General features: G+C 37.7%; 1 protein-coding gene across 12 annotated transcripts in view; it reads left to right on the top strand.

The window, feature by feature from the left end:
• FIP1L1 (factor interacting with PAPOLA and CPSF1) overlaps positions 1-24,983 on the top strand; it is a 43,989-nt gene that overhangs the window by 15,524 nt on the left and 3,482 nt on the right. For 4 of the 12 annotated variants that reach the window (XM_075149086.1, XM_075149084.1, XM_075149089.1 and 1 more), the window contains 7 exons: positions 6,384-6,477; positions 7,552-7,705; positions 13,091-13,117; positions 13,703-13,757; positions 15,551-15,606; positions 19,781-19,876; positions 20,875-21,094. In XM_075149086.1, the coding sequence (XP_075005187.1) occupies positions 6,384-6,477; positions 7,552-7,705; positions 13,091-13,117; positions 13,703-13,757; positions 15,551-15,606; positions 19,781-19,876; positions 20,875-21,094 (702 nt within the window). Of the gene's footprint in view, positions 1-6,383; positions 6,478-7,551; positions 7,706-13,090; positions 13,118-13,702; positions 13,758-15,550; positions 15,607-19,780; positions 19,877-20,874; positions 21,095-21,839; positions 22,999-23,033; positions 23,163-24,983 lie in introns of those variants that run through there. The other 8 variants (XM_075149090.1, XM_075149097.1, XM_075149092.1 and 5 more) reach the window with 5 other exon arrangements.

The raw sequence follows: 24,983 nt of genomic DNA on the forward strand, positions 1-24,983 counted from the left end.
CATTCCAGTGGTTGGAATAAGTTGTTTTATATACATTTAGTGTGAATACTGTAGTTATAAGTTGTTAAAATGGCAAAATGGACTTCTTTCCATATTTAATATCTGCTCCTTTGGATGCATTTGCTTAAAATAAATTCTTGTGTAAAGAAAAATGTATTTCTACCAAGTGGTCAGAAGAGATTTTGAAAGAAAACTGTATGCTCAATAGTCTGAGAGTAGCTCAGTGAATGAATATGTCTTAACTGTATGGGTTATATATACTTCTACTTGAATGACTTCTCCAGAATGCAGCTACTATTTTCTCTATATAAAAACCTGTAGTACTAATTTCTTTATAACCAGGCAGTGTTTTATGGGATTGGACTTTTTTTTTTCTTTAATTAAAGAGTTAATTTTAGGTAGGCAGAAATTTTTTGGCCATCCAGCTCTTTGATAATTTAAAATAATTGCCTTGGGGCATTTGCAGTAGCTTTGTTGTGAAATTGCTGGAAGCATTTCTCATGTAGCAGTAAAACTTCTCTCAGCTTCTAGCAGTAGTTGATGTATTTGGTGAAAGGGAGGGAAAACTGATGTAACTGGGTATAGCAGAGGGTGCACTCTTCACTCTTCACTGGGTAAAAAACTGACTGGACGGCTGAGCCCAGAGAGTTGTGGTGAACGGAGTTAAATCCAGTTGGCGGCCGGTCACGAGCGGTGTTCCCCAGGGCTCAGTTTTGAGGCCAGTCCTGTTCAATGTCTGTATCAACGATCTGGATGAGGGGATCGAGAGCTCCCTCAGTAAGTTTGCAGATGACACCAAGTTGGGTGGGAGTGTTGATCTGCTCGAGGGCAGGAAGGCTCTGCAGAGGGACCTGGACAGGCTGGATCAATGGGCTGAGGCCAACTGTATGAGGTTCAACAAGGCCAAGTGCCGGGTCCTGCCCTTCGGCCACCACAACCCCATGCAACGCTACAGGCTTGGGGAAGCTGCCTTTCGGAAAAGGACCTGGGGGTGCTGATTGACAGCTGGCTGAACATGAGCCAGCAGTGTGCCCAGGTGGCCAAAAAGGCCAATGGCATCCTGGCCTGTACCAGAAATAGTGTGGCCAGCAGGAGTAGGGAGGTGATCGTGCCCCTGTACTCAGCACTGGTGAGGCAGCACCTCGAATACTGTGTTCAGTTTTGGGCCCCTCACTACAAGAAGGACATGAAGGTGTTGGAGTGTGTCCAGAGAAGGGCAACGAAGCTGGTGAAGGGTCTGGAGCACAAGTCTTATGAGGAGCGGCTGAGGGAACTGGGGTTGTTTAGTCTGGAGAAGAGGAGGCTGAGGGGAGACCTCATTGCGCTCTACAACTACCTGAAAGGAGGTTGTAGTGAGGTGGGGTCGGTCTCTTCTCCCAAGTAACTTGCAATAGGACGAGAGGAAGGGGCCTCAAGTTGCGCCGAGGGAGGTTTAGATTGGACATTAGGAGAAATTTCTTTACTGAGAGGGTTATCAAGCATTGGAACAGGCTGCCCAGGGAAGTGGTTGAGTCACCATCCCTGGAAGTATTTAAAAGACGTGTAGATGAGGCGCTTAGGGACATGGTGTAGTGGGCATGGTGGTGTTGGGTTGATGGTTGGACTCGATGATCTTAGAGGTCTTTTCCAACCTTAATGATTTTGTGATTGGTGTGGGGATTCGTAAGGAGCTGGGCATGAGGAGAAGAGGAACTCAAAGAGCAGAAAACATAGCGACACAAGAAAAGAAAGACCTAGGCAATTTATCTCACCAGAAGCAGCACCTCCTCTCAGTCACAGACAAGCACTGCCTCCAGAAAAGCCAGTTCAGGCATCAGAAAGTGGCAGGAACAATATAGGAGGGACAGATCACCCAAATTAAGGTAAAGGGGGAAAACCAAAATCAGGGCATGATCCTAATGTAACATTTTAATTCACCATTTCCTAGTCAAGGCTGCAACATCACTTCGTGGGTGATTTTACACATTGATATTGCAACACATATTTCTCTTTAATGGGAAGTCTGAGGACAGATAGTGGGTTTTGGTTTTTTTCATTTGTTTGTAAACAAACATTAAAACCATTTTGTTCCTACTGTTTTTACCTTTTTAGTTTGAGTACAGTAGATGTTTGCATACGATTGCAGTTGAAATTCTCAAAAAAAAAAAAAATCTCTGAGGTCTAGCAAGAGTATTACTCATTACCAATATGGAGGTTGTAGTTTACAAAATAGAAACAGAATTATTGTTCACCAGCAAATAAAAGTTACTACTTCACTAGAATTGCATCCTAAATGTTTAATTCAAAGACAAATTCAGTGCTTGTTTATACAACGCGTCTGTGTCAGAAATTTTGCTTGGATTTGTAAACAATGACTGTCTTAATCATAGCTGAGCTATCAGTTGTTTAGAAATGACACCTGAACCTCTTGTCTTGATTCTGTGATATTTAGGGCTGTTGAATAGCATAAAGTGTTGTGTAACCGTGAAGGAGGAGTTAGAACATAATGGAAATAGTTTAATAAATGCACATCATATACAAACAATATGGTATAAAATAGAATTTTTGTTCTCTAGAGGTATTAAATATTATAAAATGAAATAAATATTCATTGTGCGCGTAGTCACAATTAAGGTAAAAACCTGAAGGAATCTCTTTTGAGTACAGTGCTTTCTAGAACATGAGGAGGATTTGACATATTTCAAACCTCTCCTAACCAGCCACGTCATAGAGATATCTTACTGGTTTTTAGACCACTGCTTTTCTTTATTTTTCAAGGTGCTTTTCAAGGTCCGTTTTTCAAGGACTGTGAGATAATATTTCTTTAGTACCAGAGAAATAAGCAGAAGTTTCATTTACAAGCTGGATGCAAAAACTGGTATTTTCTCATTCCAGTAATATCTAGAATAGCTCTCCATCACAAAACTTGTTCTGTCAGAAGCTCTTAGTTTTTTAACCTCCATTTATGCTTTTTGGGTTATTAGTAAAGAGTACATTACATTTAAATGAATTTCACTTTCAGACAATTTAACCTGTCAATGTGATGGGCTATTTATCAGCTTTCTCTGTGGTTGGGCCTTTCTATAAACAGAATTTTTATAGAAAATGGATTTGTGATATGTCATTACTATGAAACTATGTCATTACTATGAAACAAAGAGCAACATGAAACAGCTCTTGTTTCATGAACTAGCCTTGCAAGACTAAATCATAAAAGCTCAAGTATTATTTTGAAAAAATGTCTATTTTATATATCAATGATTTCTGTATTAAATTTGTTTGCTTCTTAATTATATCAGTGAGTGGTGAGTGAGCTCAGCAAAGTTGAGGCTGTCCTCAAGAGGAGGAAAATAAGGCATAAAATACATAAGCAAAATAAGGAACACAAGAACGTATTAAACTTGTTTTTTAAAGTATACTATAATTTTATAATTCTTAGACTAGACTATAGTGAATAAATGTGGCATCCAGTGGTTAGACTGTTTCTGAATTCTGAAAAGTGGGGGGGCAGGTTTTCCAAAAAGCAGTTCATTATTTATATTACTTGTGGTGGGGAGAGGTGATTTCTGAAGCTATGAATTTGGAAAATAATTGGTTTTGTCTTTCCCCCCCCCCCTTCTTTTTCCCGCCCTTTCTCTTTGCTCTGTAGAACCTAAATAAACTCAACTTGCCAAATGAGAATGAGATATCTTTCTGAATTAAATCTCCACGGAGGGTGGTATTCATAGTGCAAATAGCTCGTAAATAACCATTCTCTAATTAGAGTGAAATCACTCACTGAGTTGCTGGAATGTTCCTTTCAAGCTACACTTTGTATGAACTCTGCTGTGGGTTCATGTGCATCCCACACGTGTGGATTGCCTTTTTATGTTTGGGTGTATCCATTGGGAATGCATCTGTGTCCCAGGTGCCCTGATCATGTAAGGGACAAACCAAGCCCTTTTATTTGCATACAGCACTGAGACAGAAATCTAGTAATGCCTGCTTAACATCTTATCACTAAGCTAGATAATGACTGGGTAGTCTTTGAAATTTCCCCATGTGCCAACTTGCTATGACTTAATCAAGATCCGAGGCTTCAGATTTGCCCCTTTTACAAAACTGCTGAACTGTTAAATTCTGGACACTTCATATGCCTCTCTTGTCTTTGTGAAGATTGCGTTTTTGACAGCGGTGTCATCTGCTGCTCCATTTGCAACTGAACGTATGCTTTCTCCTGTTCAATTTCAAGCTCTTTTAGTGGAGTACTTAATGAAATCATTGTTGCAGCCTTGGAAATAGAGAATTTCAAGATATGATGGCAAATTCCTGAACTCATCCATCATTACAAAAATTAAATCTCTTGGCAGCTGTTGGGAAGAACAACAGACATACCACTGTAAAAGATTATTAAAAAAAAATTATAAAGCACCAGCTCAGTGAGAATGAGTAAGCATAGGTGTACTCTTCAGACTCTAGAAGAATTAAGTGAAAGCCCTTGTTCATTTCAGTAAAGTTGGTGTCTAGGAACCAACCGGAAGTCTAGATTTGCTTCCTTTGGTAATGCAGTGTTGTATCTGGGCTGCTTCCCAAGCCAAAATTGGTATTATTGTGGTATGGTTGATGCACATACTACTTTAATGCCCCGTACTCTTGCATTGGTGTCCATTGCCTATGTTTTCAGTGCCGATTCCAAGAGTTGCTGGCAGTGTGCAAACAGTGCAAGAGAGGAAGAGTCTTAATTTGAAGTACCTCTCTCCCAAGTGGAAGCCCTACAAAACAGTGGAGCGAGCCAAGCAGGGGGTTGCCTGAGGAGGGACTTCTTGCTGTAGAAGAGTCATCTGTAATACACAAGGACTAAAGCTGAGTAAAATGAGTTTTCTAGGTTTTAGATAATTAAGAGAAGATTAATCATACCCGTTGAGAAAGAGATCTTGGAATTATTGTTGCTGCTTCCCAAAATGTTAGTTCAATTTCCAGTGTTAGCCAAAATAAGAAAATGGAGTGGTAGCTATTGTTAGCAGTGGGGGACAAACCGGGAAGTGTCATTATGGTAGTACATGAAGCTGTGATGCATTGAGAGATGAATCTTATCTGTGGTTCTGTTTATATCAGACAAGAAAAGGTATAGTAGAGGTAGGAAGGGGCCACAAAAAGATGAAATAAATAATGAAAGTAATAGAGTTTCTTCTGTATGAAGAGAGATGTGGATTAGTTCAGCTTGGGAAAGAGACAACTAAGAACAGAGGTACCACGAATACAACAGGGATATTTTTATATTTTTTTAATTTTTTTTTTTTTAACACAAGGACTGTAGGGCACCAAATATAATTGTCAGGCAAAAAAATAGCTGAAACAGATCTCATCACTGGAGATCAAAAGTAAAAGTATGTTCAAAAGAGATTGTGCAAATGCAAGTTAATCAGGGGCTATTAAACACAGTTGCATGGGAAGTCCTTAGATTTTTGATTGGCAGAAACTGGGAGGGAAAGAATGTGTATATGCCTGTCACTTTCTTGTCATCTTTCTCTAAAAATCCATTACTAACTACTTCTAAGGTAGGTGTTCTTAATTTGGATTATGTTCTGTTGTTGCCTGATTGGGTTGTAAGGGCGACTGAGGTGGATCTTGTGCTGCTTTGTTGCCAGTTTCTTTAAAGAAGGTGAACATAGTGCTTAGCTATGCAAATGTTTTGAGAGAGAGAGAGATTTTGCATTTGGAAAACTGAGGAACAGAAGTATGAATGGTTGGTCTAAGATTCCTTTGAGTTTCATGCAAAGTTTAATTTAAGAGTCAATGTCTATTAGTTTCATATACTTTCTGTTTGATATTAAGACTGTGTATTCCAAGATGAGAGAGATGGCGGCTGATTTTGTTCAATATGTGCTGCAATATCGATAGTATGCATGGCAGGGTTGGCTTATGTTTATTTCTGCCTCCTAACTTACCTTCGTTTGATCTTCCATGGAATCCTCCACTATAGTTTCTTGCAATTTAGAAATTATTTCTAATGATTAGTTTATAACTCTTTTACTTTAGATTTTTGTAGTTCTGTTTAATGTATTTTTTTCTCACTGAGGTTTTTTGTGATCTCGCTCTATTGTTCCTTTTTTTTTTTTTCTTTTATCAGCAACAGAAGTGTAGGTTTATTGTCTTGTAGGGGATGGAAGGAGAATGTGGAGAGTCAGCCTTCATCCTGCAGGAGTCTTTATTGCTGTATTGTTTAGTTCTACACACTTGCATAGTTCAGCAAATTTATCACATTCAATGTTCTTCAGAAAACAGTGTTTTATGTTTTACACAGGAGAAGGAACTTTTGGCATTTAGAATGAGAGGAGTCCATAAGACTTTCTTCTCTCTCTTTTTCTTTTTTTTTTTTCCTTTTCTAATTCTACTTGTTGATTCTGGTTTGTCTTGTGTTGCAGGCGATTATCTGGCACAATAGATGTGATTGGACAGACCATCACTATCAGCAGGGTGGAAGGACGAAGGCGTGCTAATGAAAACAGCAACATACAGGTTTTATACTGCAGATTTGCCCACTATCTTTGACTAAAAGACATGTTTGCTTTCCCCATAGCTTCTAATTAAAACATTTCAGTGTGTATGAATGAGTAATACAGAAGTAGCTTTAAGTTCAGGAAAGAAAGTTGTGGCAGTTAATTGAAATGTATTAAGATAAAATATTTTATATGTTTCAAGAGAGTAATGTTTTGGTGTACTTCTTACTGAAAGGAAATTAGCAGTATTGCAGACTTACAATCCAGGAGACAGCATTGGCTCTGCTAGATCTGCATGGCATAGTGTTTTGTTTACTAAGTGACAAAGATAAATATTTAAACTGACTGTCCATCTCTCTCCTATTCCTGCCAGACACTAATGCTGAAAGTGAAAGCCTCTTCTTATGCAGTGTGAAAAATGCAGTCTTTTAAAAATAAGTTATGAAGGAATAAACAGTTGATAGTACTTTTTAAAAAATTATATTGTATTATTTTAGCATAAATTGTAAGATTAGTCTTTATGATTTTAGTCTTTATGGGCTTGGATTAGCTTAAGAAAACAACTAAGTGCGTTAAGATTGAATACGCTTTTTCTCTCCTGACTTACCTGTGGAGAAGAATCAAGGTTGCTTGGTGCCCTGGCTGCATTTCCATGCCAACCTTGGTTAAGGTTAAACAATGAAAATAATAATGGATTGTAGTGCTTCTATTGAAAACACTGCCATGGTTTTTTCAGCTGATCTCACAGTGTTTAAGTAATTTAAAGTCTTGGATTTTTTCATGCTTTTCATATTGATTTTTAAAATATTTTCCGTTATATATAAATTTAAGATGGTGTTTTGGGCCATATTCAGATGGCTTATATTCCCTCTCAAGTCTTATGTTTGTTTTTCCCTATTAGCTGCTCTTAGACCCTCAGATACTTGGCAAATATGGGACGCTGAACGTAGGATGCAGATAGAACTTAAACCATCTGAATATGGCTCTTTAGGTGCATAAGTAATACTTTCCTGTTGTAGTAACTGGAAAGAGAGGAAACCTATCTTCTACCCTTTTGACATAGCAATTGTAACTATAGTTTGATATTTTACAGGTTCTTTCAGAACGATCTAATCCTGAAGTAGACAATTTTACCAAGCCACCTCCATTTTTCCCTCCAGGAGCTCCACCTACCCACCTTCCACCACCTCCTTTTCTCCCACCCCCCCCAACTGTCAGTACTGCTCCACCTTTGATTCCCCCACCAGGTAAATATCCTGCACTACATAGGATGTGAAAAATGAGAGATGCATTATCATCAAATGCTTGATGATAATGAATTAAAGACATGCACATTTGGCTATATGTGCAGAATTTCAGAATTTTGTCTTCTACTCTTTTCTTAAATATATCTGCAAGGCAGAAACAGAAACTTTTGTCTTTACTTTCTCAGTAAGCATAATCCAAGTAGTAAATAATTACTTAAAGACTAAATGTTGGATCTTGTGTCCTTGAAAACGTTTGAAGTGAGAAGCTGTTTTCTGTAATTCAACCAGCGTTAATGCTATTGAGAGGTACATGTTAACAAATCATTCTAAAAACTTTCGAACCAGAAGTATGGCATACCATGAGTTTGTGTTAGAAGTTGGATTCTCTGATGTCTAAGGTCAAAGCAGCAATAGAAGCTTTAATTCCCCTTTCCCCTCACAGTATGTATGAATTCCCAAAAGTCTGGTAAGAATTGCGTTTGTGCCGTGTTCCTTCTTTCAGTCAGAGGTCTTATTAGCACCTGATGTTCTTATCCAGCATCCTGTGTCTGTGAATCTTAGAGGAATCAAAGCTCTTTGAGAACTCTTCTCATTGTTAAATCTGGTTTGAAATTTACTGGCATTTACTGAATATTTACTGAAACTTCATATTTATGGAAATTTACTGGGGGGAGTGTCACGGGCATTTGCACAAATAGTGCAGTTACCTGAGTGTTTTCATTTTAAGGAATTAAGTTCAAAAGGACTTAGCAAGGAAATAAGAAAATAGATGGAGAAACTTTGGGGAGTATTTTAGTAGGAAAGTGAAGGATTTGCTTATAGAAGAGACTGATTTAAGGTAGAGCCCCTTTCCTTATTTTCTCCTTTTGTTCCTGGCATTCTTTTGCTTGACTTGTTCTGAAATCATGCTAGCAGTTTCTTTGCTATTCTGTTTGCGTAGAGAATCTTTTAAAAGTTTCTCTGTATAAGCGAGGAATTAACATCGTTGTTTGTGTGGGGCTTTATAGAGTTTAAATCCTCATACAAGAGGTTGCTTTCTTCAGTTGCTGCTGCTGATTTTAAAACTCTTAACTCCTGCTGCCTGGCAAGCTCTGGCTTTCATCAGTGATTGCCATACATTTTGTAATGGTGCAACCTAGAAAACAGAAGAGAAGAGATTTAAAGATGAAACAATTCTGTGCCCTTTTCCAAGTTTTTGTGCATAAATATAAAAAATAGGGTATCTGAAGAGAGAATATGCTACTGCTCTGGCAATTTTGTGATGTTTGCTTACTGCAGGGGAGGCAGACAGGAGAGGAATGTGACGCTAATGCTAACTGCAGTCTTAAGCTGCATTAAAACCTTTCTGATAAAATAATACAGGTAATGCTTTGCAAGTTTTTAGAAAGTAATTATTTTAATTGTAATTATGGTACAGAAAAGGTGATCTAAGTTGCATATTATTAAAAGCATGAGAGGAACCCCCACAGACACTCCAAACACACTTGGTGCAGGGATGTCATATAGGTGTACTGGACTGTTCTTATGAAACCCCTCACCTGTTGAGCTTTAAAAGGTGAAAGAAATCCACATGTGTTACAGATTTAGCAAGCAGGTTTGGCTTTAGTCTTATGGTTTACAGACAGGTTTATGACATACACTTGTTCAGAAGGTCTCCTTCAACATCCTTCCGTGCTTCGAGTAGATTCGAAAATAACGATTAAGAGCTGTGGATTTGGTTTCTTCAGGCGTGTGTTTTAATTGTGCTGTTGCCAGCTCTTTATCTTCAAAGCTGTTCCTAAAATAGAATCTGCCATCCCTCCTAGGTTCAATGGAGGAGGAGGAAAAAACCTACTCTTACCCAATATTAAACTGGGACTACTTGCCAGAAAATTTAAGTATTCCAAATATAAAACATCCTCCAAAAGCCCCTTTGAAAAAGGATCTTGCTTTGAAGTTATCTTTCTTGTCCTGAATTCATTCACTCGTGTGATTCAAATCTTTTTTGAGGAACAAGTCCTGGAACGATTCAAAGGGCCAAATGCAGAAAATTCTCAAATACTCCTAGGAGATCACTGGCTGTGGCAAAAAAGGCGTTTTTTGTTTTCTTGGTTTATTGCTATGTTGGAGTAATTTAAATCTGAAGAAGAACGTGGATGCTTCTGTTTAACAAGCTTTAAAAGTTGTTTTATGTGTTTTGGTTTAAGAGTGTAGTTAAAATGTGACATGTATTTGTGATATTAAAAAAAATTACTCTGAAGTATTGAACTTCTGTTGCATAACTGTGGGAAGTTTGACTGCCTAGACTTCTACCAGGGCTTAGCAAGTAACTGTACATCTGCCCAGCCCCAGCAATCTAAGCGTGTACTTTTTATCTTGTGATAAAGGAGAGAGAATTTGACTTAGTTTAGCCTGTGGCAAAAGAAGTTTTTACACCAAGTTGAGTTATGTTACATTGCTGTGGGCTATTACACAGTTCAGCTGATTTGCAGTATGTCGTTAGGCTGTGGCAGCGTTACCATGTTTGATTCCTTACTCCACAAGTGGCGTGCATGTGGCATTGCTTTCCTGTAGTAAAACCTATTCGGTTTTCTGTAAATATTTGCTAGCCTTGCGTTAGTAGGATGGTATACAATGTCCTAAAAGCAATTTTGAGCATATTAGGTAAAATGCTGCACTAATGCCATTTGGATTGCTTTTGACACATGAGTCTGAATATTTAGGTTTAGGCCAGGTCTATCTTTGTGGCAGTACGACGTGTTGTAGGGATGTGACGTGACCTACACTAAATCACCTTCTTGCACTGCTACTCAAGTTTAGTCCCTACATTGTAAGAAATGACTCCATATTTCAGAGTCTTTTTTCTTTCTCAGAAGAAGTAATTGGCTGATGACGCTTCAAGTATATTTTTATACACTGCGTTAGTAGAAGGCGAAGGAGTGAAGAGTTAAGAGATTCTTAATTTTCCATTAATTGAAGTTTATGAATTTTTTGTTTCTTGTTTTGTGTCACATTTGTGTATTAGTGCAGAAGGTGAGGGAAAAAAACTTAGTTTAGATCTTTTTAGTGATACTTCCTAACTTGGAATGTAGAAGACTTTCTTCCCTTATGATACCATCTAGTAAATTAGCTTCTGTCTTAAAATGATACCAATAATCAATAATCATGACTTTTTAAATGTTCTTAAACGTTTTTGATGGAAAAAATGCCTATGTGGGTTTTTTTAGTATAATACCCTGTGTTAATCAATTCATTAAAATTATTTGGATGTTTGGTCTCTGGATATTAGTTGTATTCAGTCTGTCTTAATTTTGTTTGAATGGCTCTCAAGTGATATTTTTTATTTGGCTTTTAATCTTTTGATGAGGTGTTTATTTGTGTTTATGCACAAGATAAAATTCTGAGGAATATATTAATTGTTTAAAGAGAATTTTTTCTTTTTTTTAGAGTATTTCTGATGGCTTTCCAGGCAATTCTGTGCAGAGTGCCGAGAGCCATGTTCAGGGCTAACAATATACTGGTTTTAGTGAAGCAATTGAAATGTTTTTAAGCATAAGGTAGAGCTAATAAATTAATCAATTTGAGAGAACTTCTGATATTTTTCTAGCTTACGTTCTTAACATTGGTGCTAAGAGGTATTTTTTATATTTTTATATATATATTTTCTATGTTGTAGGCTCATGAAGAATCTATTAAGATGAGCAATTAACCAAAAAAAAAAAGAATAGAAAATACTTCAATTGTGCAGCAGTTTGAGTTCCCAGTCTTCCTTTTCTTCCAGAAATTTTCATTAGGAGTGTTTGGTCTTTTAAATGTTACACACTCCAACTTTTTATGATTTCCAGTGTTCTTAACAACGATAGGGCACGTTGGAAAGCTTGTGTGCTGGTGAAGAGAAAGTGGCTCATGCAGTTTAGAAATTTGTGGGGTTCACTGTCTCCTGATTTACATTTTGGCTGAGAGGTTAGATTTTACATCTTTGGGATTGGACAGCAACCTCAATTTTGTTTCACAATTTGTTTAATCCTATAGGATTAATGCTAGTAAGAATTCATGGTGAAATCACCAGCAGTTAGTGAACATTGATATTGATTACTCTTTCTCAGCTTGCATATTCCTTCATTCTGTCCTTCTGCCAAAGCAATTTGGGAGCAGTTGGCATTTCTAGACATTATAATATGTAGATGTAGTTAAATGTTGCTGCCATGCAATAGTCTTAGTTCTAATGCTGAACTAATGATATATACATAAAATTAATCATGCAGTGGCCAGTGCATCTAGCATATTCTCTGAATGATGAAGTCTGGAACTTGAATGAGATGGGTTTTAATTTAAGTGGGTCTGGCTGCTGTTCTTTTTGGATGTTTACACGGTTGTGGCAAAACTGATGAAAGCACTTGGCAAAGTTTTCTGTTCTCTCCCTCCGCAAGTCTTGCAGTGAGTTGTCAGACTGAAAGTACTTATTTTTTAATAGAAGCAGAGTTGCTCATAACTGAAAGAGCTTTATGCCTGGTAAAGTTCTGACGGTATTGTGTTAGCCCAGTTTATTATTTTCATGTAACAGTGTTTTGTGTGTTCAACTGAGGTAAAGCTAGTTCTGCAAAGTATGAGAAGATAATGTCTTTTAAAGTGTACGAATGATTTTTACCTTGTAATCATTCCTTTAATAATCAAATAAGATAGGTTTATATGTTGAGGCAGTATATTTTGTTAGGTCAGCTAATTTAGTTGGGAACAATTTCTCAGCTTTTCATTAGATTCCTAACAGCTAAGCTAGGTCTGAAAACCAGAAAAGTTAGAACAGTTTTTGAATGTGTTTGTATTAAAGGATGCTCCTTTCTCAGGTATTTACAAGAAAATAGAGTGCCAAACAATTTTTTTTCCCCTCCAAGTAGCAACTGAATGATTCATTGCAGTGTGGCATAGCATTGACTGAAAAGTCTGTAATGCTTACTGTTGCTAGAATATTTTGTCCATGTGGACCTATTATTTCCTATACTAAGCTATTAAAGGTCAGAGGCCAATTGCGTTTCCTTTCATCCTGTCATGGAATATAAAATAAAGTGAATATATTCTATGGGATGTTACTTTCCTTCTGGATACTAAACATTTTAGGGTTATGGATTTAATTCTAATCTTAAGACCCAGAGTAATTCTTCATTATTTTTGTCTCTAATTAAATAAGATCCTGAAGAATAGGAATTTAAATAAAAAGCCAGAATTTCACAAGGCTTGCATAAAATCTTAACAATTGGTATTAATGTTAGATCTTGATCTGAGGACACAGAAAATAAGTTATCATTCTTCTTGATCATGTATGTGGTGATAGCTCAATCTTATTTTAGATCTACGGATAATAAACATTAACTATTACTATAATTGATACATTATTTGTTGTCTTTTTAGGTATACCAATAACAGTGCCACCACCAGGTAAACTTGCTTAGAATTTTTTTCCACATTTGGTTAAGAAATGGAAACTTAACTGATGTGCAACTTAGCAACTTCCTTTTAGTTATATAGATAAAAGTTCATAAATACAAAACTATATGTATAGATGTAGACTTAGCTATTTTGATGCCAGGCAGAAAAGAGAATGTATGAAAAAGCTGTTGAGTAGTGGACCTCATCAGCCGGTTTCTTAGATGTGTGCTTCCTTCTTTTCTTTCCATTCTGTTTTTTTCAGCTGTGCAGAAAATAGTTGTAATCATTGTTTGTTAAGTATTGTTAGATACTCAGGAATTTTCCTATGTTTCTAAATTATTGTGTTTTTAAGAATGATAAGGTATTTGATTTGAAGCGCTGATAATATATGTTAATACTCTGCCTTTGTTAAGCTGGAAAGCAGTTCTCGGTCTTACAAAATAAAACCCATTTACACAGTGAGAAACAATTTTTGCGTTGTACTCTCTGGAGTTTGTTTGCCATTGTATGCTTAGCCTAGTTCTTTTATGTGTTGATTTCGGTTTTCTTCTCTCTCTCTCTCCTCCCCTTCCCCCCCCCAATTTATTATTACAGGCTTTCCACCACCACCTGGCGGTCCTCCACCTTCCCTCATACCCACAATAGAAAGGTGATTATCTGTTTGAGATCTTACAAATCAATATATCAGTATTCTGTAACTGAAATAAATTAGTAAGGACTCTTACACTACCCAGTGCTTAATGGATTTTATCTGGGAGTGGGGAGACAGTTTCAGATTTTTACAGTATTTTTACAGAAATGTTACTAGTCTCACCTGTTTGAGTAGGTTACTTGACCATTTATTAGTTTAGTTGAGTTATGACACTATATTGATGCCAAGACTTAAGAACAAACTCAAGGTAATGATTGTTTAAAGTATTTAGTATTCTGAAGGCTTATTTACGTGAACCGTATACTTGTCAGCTACCGTATCCTTTTCTATAAAGGCAAATAAACAATTTGGCCACAGATTCAAGCCCTCATAAGCTATAGGAAATGCCAGAGTTCCACAGAATCCAAATTTGTATTTCGGCTGTGTTTGTTCTAAGTGTTCAGCTTTAATAGGCCTAACAGTATTTTTTCAATACCTATTTATATACATGTATATGTATATGCGTACATTTTTTTTTTTGTGTGTGTGTGTGTATATATATATATATATGTAAAAGGAAGAAAAAAAAGTTGGCCAGCACAGTCCTTGAAAAATATTTATATTTTGCTAGAGGCCAAAACCAGGTCATACACAAAGCTCTCTTAGGAGGATGGTGCAGGCCTCTTGCCAGTGCTCTGGATTTCACTGAAGGAAGGTGCACACATCTGTTCCTTTGAAATTGAAAATTCTATTAACGTATGCGCTACAGGATGATGATGGTAAATCTCTGAGAAAATCCTCATCTGATTTAATTCAGAAAAAACCCTAACTGGATGCATTTGATGTGCATGAAAGTAAATTTATTATTTCATACTGACAGTTGCTGTGAGTGACTGCTGCTTCTGAACGTTAAGCAATGGTCATGGCATTTACTTCTAGTAAATATTTATATAGTTTCTGAAATATGATGTGAAAAAATCAGGTTTGTTGTGGAACCTAGGAACTAAATCTCATACTTTTGAAAGTTAAGATGTTGCATTGGTCTTTCATTATCATTGTTTTTGTTTTGTTTTTAAACTAAGCTGACCCAAAACTTATTTTTAATGTTAAAGTGCCTTCAAGAACAGAAATAACACTTAGGTTAAATACTGCAAAGACAATTCATTCAAGTTATGTAGGAAGTGCTAAAAGTCATGAAAGAATTATATATGTATGAATTATGTCCTGTGCACATATCATCCTTTTTAACCTTTCTGGTTTTTACCTACTTGTGTTGGCTACCACTGAAAGAAGTCAGCCTAGAAAATGTGTAGCGAATTTAATAGTTTATTTATAGAACTACACATTTGAAGTCCACCTGTTCTTAGATGTGCTCACATACCTACATTTTAACAGAAAGAATGATAATGGCTTCATTCATGAATGAAGCACTTTCAAGCAATTGGAGATTAAGCTCAGTGTCTGTGCAGAAACATCGTATGATACAAGAAACATTTGAAATAGAAAATTCATGAAAAATACAAAAGAACAGCTTTGACGATACAGATGTTTTGTGTTTTAAATTTTAAGAAGAGAGAATGCTATTTTCACCTCCTGTAGTAAAACATGAGATATACATATTTGTGTTGATAGACAGCTTCCTTAATTAGTAATGCTCAAAATGGAGGACTTAAATGCATTTATAACAAACACTTTGTTTTAGTCTGTATGGTGGTAAGAATTCAGGGGAATAATATTAAAAGTATATATTTATTGATGGAGGTAGCTTTGATGGTAAAACTGGATTTTTACACGTGTTTTCTTTTCAACAGTGGACATTCTTCTGGCTATGATGGTCGTTCTGTTCGTGCATTTTCATATGGCAGTGGTGAGTAAGCTTGCTGGCTTTGAAAATTTTGACTAGTGCTGTGTCAAATTGTTTGATATACTTATCAGGATTTTAACTAAGAGACTAAAAAGGTCCTTTCAGTAATTCATTATGAAAGCTTATTGCCTACCATGGTAAACAGATACGTGCTGTTGCAAATTTAACAGCTGTTGGTAAATACTGTTGTTTTGCTTACTTATTTGTATGCTGGATATCTTTCTGTGCTGCTTTTGCAGAACTGTGATTTTGGAAAATAGCACACTGTAATATGGACCACAAGTCAGGGAGAATTTTCCAAGAACTGGTAGAATTTAGAAGCAGGAGAACAAGTACTGTTGGGATATCATCAGAATTTTAACCAGCCAGATCAATCATTGAGAAATCCTGAGTTATGTACCTCTCCTTTGAAAAACTGTTTGTCTAAGATACTATAATCTTCAGCTATCCTGTTGCAAAGTCAGTTTTTCTTTTTTTTGGTTAATGTTATAGAAAAAAACTGAAGCTGAAAAACACCACTTTCTGGTTTTATAGTAAGAGTGAACAAAAATAGAAGTTTCATCATGTGCAATCAAATGGACACCTGCAGAACTTCAGTGAGTTTAGAACTGTTACCTAGCACAGCTCTGCTTCTTGAGCCAGAAGAGTGATAGCAATACTAAAACGTCAGCTTCTTCCTGACCTAACCCAAATTGGGAAGATAAAATAAACATAGAAACACAGAATGGTTTGGATTGGAAGGGACCGTCAAAGGTCGTCTAGTCCAATCCCACCCTGCCATGGGCAGGGACACCTTCCAGTAGATCAGGTTGCTCAAAGTCCTGCCCAATCTGACCTTGAATACTTCCAGTGATGAGGCATCCATAACTTCTGTTGACTACCTGTTCCAGTGTCTCGCGACCCTCGTCATAAAGAATTTCTTCCTTATGCCCAATTTAAACCTACCCTTTTTCAGTTTACAACTATTGCCCCTTAACCTGTTACTACAGGCCCTGGTAAAAAGTCTTTCTCCATCTTTCTTATAAGCCCCCTTTAAATATTGAAAGGCCGCAGTAAGGTGTCCCCAGAGCCTTCTTTTCTCCAGGCTGAACAACCTAGGAGAGATGTTTCAGCCCTCTTCTGGACCTCCGCTAACATGTCTTTCTTGTACTGGATGGAGTACTCCAGCTGGGATCTCAGGAGAGTGCACAGAGGGAGAGAACTACCTCCCTCAATCTGCTGGCCATGCTTCTTTTTATGCAGCCCATCGAAAGATGACTGTCATCGTGATCATGCCAACATTGAATTTGAACTTCTTCATAGAATCATAGAACCAATAAGGTTGGAAAAGACCTCTAAGATCATCGAGTCGAACCGTCAACCCAACACCACCATGCCCACTAAACCATGTCCCTAAGCGCCTCATCTACACGTCTTTTAAATACTTCCAGGGATGGTGACTCAACCACTTCCCCGGGCAGCCTGTTCCAATGCTTGATAACCCTCTCAGTAAAGAAATTTCTCCTAATGTCCAATCTAAACCTCCCTTGGCGCAACTTGAGGCCCTTTCCTCTCGTCCTATCGCTAGTTACTTGGGAGAAGAGACCGACCCCACCTCACTACAACCTCCTTTCGGGCGTGATGAGGTCTCCCCTCAGCCTCCTCTTCTCCAGACTAAACAACCCCAGTTCCCTCAGCCGCTCCTCATACGACTTGTGCTCCAGGCCCTTCACCAGCTTCGTTGCCCTTCTCTGGACACGCTCCAACACCTTCATGTCCTTCTTGTAGTGAGGGGCCCAAAACTGAACACAGTATTCGAGGTGCCGCCTCACCAGTGCTGAGTACAGGGGCACGATCACCTCCCTACTCCTGCTGGCCACACTATTTCTGGTACAGGCCAGGATGCCATTGGCCTTCTTGGCCACCTGGGCACACTGCTGGCTCATGTTCAGCCAGCTGTCAATCAGCACCCCCAGGTCCTTTTCCTCTGGGCAGCTTTCCAGCCACTCTTCCCCAAGCCTGTAGCGTTGCCTGGGGTTGTTGTGGCCGAAGGGCAGGACCCGGCACTTGGCCTTGTTGAACCTCATACAGTTGGCCTCAGCCCATCGATCCAGCAGGGTTAAAAAATTATGTTTGCCTTTGTATGGTTATGGAGACCAAGGAGCACAGTCTGCTGCCACCTTCCCAGCCTATCTGGCATCCGTATTGTGGCAAAAGCTTTCATATTTGCTGCACAAAGCAAATTGTCTGTCTCTAAGCTGTGCTTGTCATACGGATTTTTGGATCTGTAGAGACTCATGGGCATTTTATTGCTGTTGTTCATCTCTTAGTGAAAGATGTTTTCCTGGCCAGCATCTTACTCTCACAGTCCCTGTCTCACAATGTCATCTCTGGCCAGTATTTTACCAGTGCTCTCCATGCATCAGAACTTAGGTAAATTGAGGGCTCAGCAGCGCAGTAGAGTACAGATGATCATTTTAATTAAGAATCGCTAAGTATATTTATTTAACAGTTGCTTTGGATGATAGCACTGAATCTCCAACCCGTTGTCTTCTTTGCCGGTCTGTATGTTTCATGGCTTTGTCAAAATTACGGGGGAAGATGAGCATATGGAACACATTGCAAAAAATGCCAATATTGATTAAGGCTCTAGCCTTTCTTCTGCCTATTGAAATTGCTAATCTTTCACCTTGGTGTCTTCTCCCTTGTGATCAGGCATGTTTCCCACTGCAAGCCCATTAGGAAGGTTGCATGGTAAAATAATATTCTTAACTTGTAGCTTCAAGAATATCTATTTTGTCTTTGTGCTCTTCCACTGCATCAATGCAGTTTCTTCCATTTGCTCTTAAATCCTTTCACAATTCAGTGCTACCTTTGCCATCAGATCTTTGAATTTGATGGAGCCGTCAATATATAGCACTGCATTTGGTCTGCCAGTGAAGCGACTTGTATTGTATGCTTGTTTGCTTTTTCCTCAAGCATTTCTCTGTTCTGTGCTCTAAATGTTCCTTATATCTTATGAACTTGCAAGAAATTTAGCATTACAGAAACAGTTTGAAAGTCAGTATTTTTTGAGGCACAAAGAAGATGTATTATAGTTTGCCTTATACTGTGACACCATGCAGCTTTAAATTTTTAAACCGTCTCCCAAACAGGACTTAAGTCGCCAAAACTATTGACTGTTCAAAGCTCCCTCCCTTCCTGTTTTAAAAATAAAATCAGAGTTAAACTTTGGAAGTGTCTTTCTTTTTGTAGAAATTATTGGAATAATCCATGTAGAAATACTGAAATTGACAAATTACTTCATTCTAAGTAGAGCACCAATTCGTAGTAGAAAGTAAGCTTCTTGTGTGTTGTGAATAATTACTGGTGAAAATCTAGATATAAAAATGTGCAGAGTATCAAATAACTGGTTTATCTCATGTTACTGGGGTAGAAATGACATGCTTCTGTCTGATGAGAATTACTGCAGATGTGAGGGAGTAACCAAAATTTATCATAAAAGTTTATACTACCATTAATAAGAATAATTGTTTTGTAGTATATATTTAAAGTTAAACTTAAGTTTACACTTTAGATCAAAATATTCTGTGTATTCAAGTCTCGTAGACCATACGTATGTTGTTGACATAGTGGCAAGTCAAGGAAATTAGCAGTCTTTAAAGTCCCAGCTGTTTTTTTGCTATTTCTGGCTGCTTTCCTTAGAAGAATTTCAGGTTTTGGCAGTATAATGAACAACATACTATTGTATTGGGGTATTTTTTTCTGTTAACTCCTCATTTTCTCTGTAGCCCTGAAGTGAAACAGTGTCAAGCATTTTGTTAGAGGCAAAACCTCGTATAAATGCTTTTTTAAAGAATTATAATGCTTTTCATTGCAAATGTATTTTAACAATGAAGTGTTTTTTCCTGCTCCACTGCCTGCTCAAAAGGTCTTTTGTATTCCTCCTTTGGATGCTTGGCAAACTGCTGTCTTAAGCTTCTGCCAAAGCTTTCTGGGGCAGGCATACCTCAGACGTTGTAGGCAAGGCAGTCTGAACATAGCTGTCAGAACAAGCCACTGGTTTTATAACTCGAAAGTATTAAATACAGCATCAGTAATGCACTTTACATTGTTCAGTGGATATTTATGTTAATTATACTATTAATGTCTCTTCATGACACCATGAAGTCAAGTGAATATTGTTCTCATATTATAGATAATGAAGTGGAACTCAAAACAAACGATTTATTGAAGGCTATGTTATCATTGGCTAGCAAAGCAGATAAGCAGAAAGTGGGAAGTCCTCTGTACTGTAAGTCCACTAGAGAGTGCTGTTTCCAGTTAAATACTACAGCCCTTATTTTTCACTAACAGGACACATTCACGGGGCTTCTGGAGAGGGAGGGCAGGACAGAACAATCGGGGCATTAAGAGTAGTAATTATTTATTACATCAGAGTTGGCAGAAAGCAATGGAGAAGCATATCCCTTCTCTCTTCCCATTGCTGGTTACCTAAAAAACTTGTGAGACAGTGTTGTGACTTCCTTCTTAACTTCTTCAGCATATCATCTTTTAGATTAAGACAATATAATTTTCTGAAACTTTTATATTTTAGTGGTAATAGTGGTTTTGCTGGATATTCATTAGAAATGGTATCTTAGAAAGCATTAAGTGGGAGCGTTATTTCTTCTTCCCAGAATGAATGTATGGAAGATATTTCTAAAGTTGCTGTTACATTCTGTAATCAGAAAAGTATGGCAAAGCACAGTATAGAATATAAATTAGTGAATGAGAACATTGTAACTAACATTATATTTTAAATACAATGATTTTAAAGGACAAAACATAAAAATACTAGCATCTAAATATAAAGTTGGAAGCATCCTTTCTCCTTGTTTTTCTGAACTGTACTTTCAGAGCCATGGAGTTTCAAAGGCAGTTTTGTTTTCTGGTTGTTTTTGTTTTGTTGTTCCCCCAAAACAAAGCCATTTGACCACATAAAGTCAGATTCTTTCAGCAAATCTTTGCACAATATATTTTTTTTTCAAAAGGATTTAGACAGTCTTTGTGGTGTATATCCTGGTTTTGTATATCTTCATAACGAGTATTTAAATGAGTGCCAGAGGCCTTTATTAGCATCATGGAAAAAATGCAGAGTTTGCTCAGAATTAACTTTTATGTAAAAGGGGAAGATTGGAAAATATCATTGGAGAGGCTGACAATCGTCTGTGTTTTCATGCATAAGTAATATTACAGTTTTCATATGGTATCTGATTTTGTTCTTTCTAATACCCGCATCTTTTTCTTTAGTCACCTTTCCGCACCTTGCAGGTTCTGCTCCTTCATGGTCTAGTCTTATGGACACCAGCAAACAGTGGGATTACTATGCACGAAGAGAGAAGGATAGGGAACGTGAGAGAGAGCGGTCCCGAGATCGGGATCGCGACCGGGAGCGAGACAGAGATCGAGAACGTACCAGAGACAGGGAAAGGGACCGAGATCACAGTCCAACTCCAAGTGTGTTCAACAGGTTAGTGAAATGTCTTAAGCATGCTGTAACTCTGCTCAAAACCCTGTGTCTGTGTTAAATAGTATACTTCAACATTAAAATTTAGTGTTCAGCTGTATATTCCAAAGAGCTAGAGGGTGTGGCTTTCTCCCCTTCCCCCTTTTCTCTTGGAAATAATTAAATTTCTAAATGTTAAACAGAAGCGTAAAAGTGACAGTATACGTCCAAACTAGTCACAGTGCTTTACAGGTTAAAGGTGTGATTTAAGCCTTGTGTGTGAGTGAGATACCTAGCTCTCTTTGACATCAGTAGTTCTAGAAAAATCTATAGAAGTACTAAATGAATCTTAGTTGCCAATTCAGTGCTAAGAGCAATGTGGTGCCACATTTGACCTTAATTAATTGTGTTCTTAGCTGCTAAAATGGTTAGTTTGGTCATTAGCACCGGCTGGATAATAATCTGTCCTATCTTTTTTAAAACTATTATTTCAAGGGCAACTTTTTTTCCATTTCAGGCAGATGATGAAAATAATGGCAGATAACTTTATGCAGCTTTCAAGTCTCTAATTGCAAAAGAAAAAAGAAAAAAGCTGCAACTGTTCTGTGTTCATGTGCACAAGTACAAAGCATTTAATGTTAAGCTCGCTATGACTCCGTAGAGCAGAGGTCTATTGGCTTGCCAGATTTATCTAAATTTACTTTGCTTGTTATTTGCTAAGTATTTTGCGGTAAATGTCGTGACGCTTTTCTCAATGTTTTTTGTTAAGTTTCAATTTTTGCAGAATATATACGTTAGCTATTAAGCAGATTGTTTTTACCAATGGTTTTACGCTATGGGGAATGAGAGCACCTGGAGTCAACATTACTTCAGCTGAGAGATGACATTTTTTGCATGATGATTGTTCGCTGAAGACGCAACCTGGGTACAAACTAGGGGATTTTCCATGTATGCAGATGTGGTGATGTCCTCTCCCGTGTGCATGTGCTATGTTCCAGGGTCAGTTTCTGAGAACTCAAGACCAATCTAAACATCTGTTTCTCAGACAGCTTGATTGAAGGCCAGAAAGAAGCCTGGTCATTCAAGGGTGCTTGAAATGAACCTTAATAGCTTCCAGGCCTAGAGAAATCTCTGTGCTGCTGCCAGAGTTATCTGTAAAGGAGGGGGAAGAGCAGGCCTCAACTTTTTTATGTGACTAAATTATCCACCATCTGTAGCAAAGCTGTTGCCACATGGCTGTGTAAAAAAAACGGGAGGCCCTTAACTAGTATAAGTTGGTTTGGGAGTCACAGAGAAGGTAGGAGAGGCTTCAGACAGAACATGCAGACATAATGTTTTTTAAGAAGGTTTATTTTCAATTCTATGCACTTAAGAAAATAAAATGAAATGAGCTATAAGGAAGAGAATGTGAACTATTTTAGCGACTGCACAGATGCATTACTTTTATTTAAATTCCCTTTGTTTAAACTTAAGCGACACTGTGGTGAGATTTGGAGTAAGCATAATCTTTAGCTTTTTACTGCTCAGAAACGACTGCTTTCTATGTTTTTAGTGGCTCTTCTCCAGATAAAAAGCCTGTATTTGTGCTATAATATTTCTTAAAATTGTAAGAAAATAGGAATTATTTTTATTCTATTAGTATAACCAAAATGTGGTTTAAAAATGAACCTTCAGCTATCTTTGTATTATATTCCACCTTTACCCTGCTATCCTCAGATGAAATTGTGCATTTTTACAATGTATCTCATTCTGCCCGCTTGAGAAGATGCTGTTCTTTTTGGACTGTTGTCCCTTTTGCAAAGACTGTGTTTTCTTTTCTGTTTTGGTAGTTTCAAGTCAATTAGTTACCACTAAAAATGTAAACTTTGGAATTTGGTTGATACCTTACCATTTTGTGTTTCTTCCTTGGCAATTTGGGGGGCAGGTGGAGGGAGCAAAACCCGACAACTATGTGTATTTCTAGGGTCCTGGAACCCAATAATCCCATGCAGCAGAGCAGACGAGGGTCTGTCTGACTAAAAAGCAGCCATGGGAAAGGACTTGGCGTCCTGGTGGACAACAAATTGAACAGGACTCGGCACTCAATGTGCGATAAAGGTCAAAATGCATTGAACTGTGTTATAGCCCGCAGGTGGATAAGGCTGTTGTTCCCCTCTTATTTGGCACTTGATACCACTTGCAAAATACAGTGCCTAATTTTGGGACCCTTGGTATGAAAAAGAAGACATTGACAGGCTGGAGAGTCCAGTGGAGTGCTGACAAGCTGGTAGCAGGGCTAAGGGGACAGAGTTCATTTATCTTGAAAGGAGAAGGATGAGGAGGGTTCTTAAAGGCGGTTTTCAACTACCTGATGGGTGGTTATAGAGAAGATAGAGCCAGGCTCTTTTTTCAAGGTGCACAGAAAAGGGACAAGAGTAATAGTTAAAAGTCACAGCAAGGGAAATTCAATTAGATGGTGGGGGGAACACAAAATAGTGATCAGGTAGTAAGACAGGTTGTCCAGAGAGGTTGTGGAATCTCCAGCCTTGGAGATACTCAAAACTTGACTAAACAAGGCCCTAAGCAACCTGGCCAGACTTCTGATTTAGACCTTTTTTTGTGGAGGGCGTTAGCCCAAGTGACCTCCAGGAAGTCCCTTCCAGCCTAAATCCTTCTGTGGTTCTCTGTTGTAGAGTTTTTGAATACATGGTAAGGTGTTTGAATACAGGTATCAGAAGTTAGACATCTCTACAAGTGAGCTCTCCTGATTTGTGAAGTTAATAGCTTGTAGTTTGTTTTGAAAAAGTAACCAAATGTGTAGAGAATGGAGATTGTATGGATTGGACTGTTTTGGGACTTTTTTGCCAGGAGGGCACAGGTAACTATGGATCCTCTTCCAGAGGTCAAAGGTTATAGTGCTGTCAAGGCTGTCCCTGGAAGGCTTTGATAACTGTAATGTAAGCCCAGATACAAAATGGGGAGTTCACTGGTGTAACATTGGGTACATGGCATTTATGCCTGTTCCTGAAAGCTCCCAACATACTGGATGTGGCAAACTAACTTTTTGCTTTACTTATAGAAAGGTTGTTTATTTTCAGACAAACATGCTGTCATGGTTCCTTAGTAGTTTGGCAAAAGAAGGTTTAAAAAGGAGTATCAATAATATTTTTATTTAAACACTTTCCTAGAGTGTTTTAAAATAGTTATGTAACAGAGCAAATGCAGGCTGTGGGTTAACGTTAAAGGTTTTGAATCAGCTTTGCAACCAAGACATCAGTCTACAAGTAGCCATTAATTTCTTACGGCAAGCTCATCAGAAGACAGTGTTAGACATTCAAATTTTAACTTTTTAATACTGATCACCAAAATGTTAGTTCTGGGAAGTAATATTGGATATTGGGAGTAAACTGTATTTGAATTGGTTCTACCTTTTCCTATCCCTGCAAGCCTGCAGAAATGTAAGGCTCCTAAAATTGTGATGACTAGTGGCACTTTAAAGGTGTGTTAGTACAGGAATCCCATGTCTAACAAAAATTTTCAGTTGTTGTTCAAACAGACTTTACCTTTGGTTATGACTTTTGGTAGATTTCAGAGCCTAATTTCATTTTTAACATTATACATTTTTTTTTTATATTCTAAAACTGAGCTTTATAACTAGACTTCACCAGGCACATGCTGTCTTTATGGTGCTGCTTTATTACACACTAAGTTCAGACACACTTCAAACGCAGACCAAATGAAGACTGTCATTCTGAACTGCAAAACTAATTGCTATGTAAGCTATGTAGCTTCTCTTCGGTATGACTTGTTCTAGAAACTAGCAGTTGATATCAACCTTCATCTTTCTGTGACATTTGATAAGAAAACTCTCCTAATTATTGGTTTTACCCCTTTCCCTGAAGCCTTGAATTAGTTTCTCGTGAGAAATGCTCAG

Source organism: Calonectris borealis, chromosome 4 (assembly GCF_964195595.1).
Source record: "Calonectris borealis chromosome 4, bCalBor7.hap1.2, whole genome shotgun sequence".
In the NCBI taxonomy this organism is placed as follows: domain Eukaryota; kingdom Metazoa; phylum Chordata; class Aves; order Procellariiformes; family Procellariidae; genus Calonectris; species Calonectris borealis.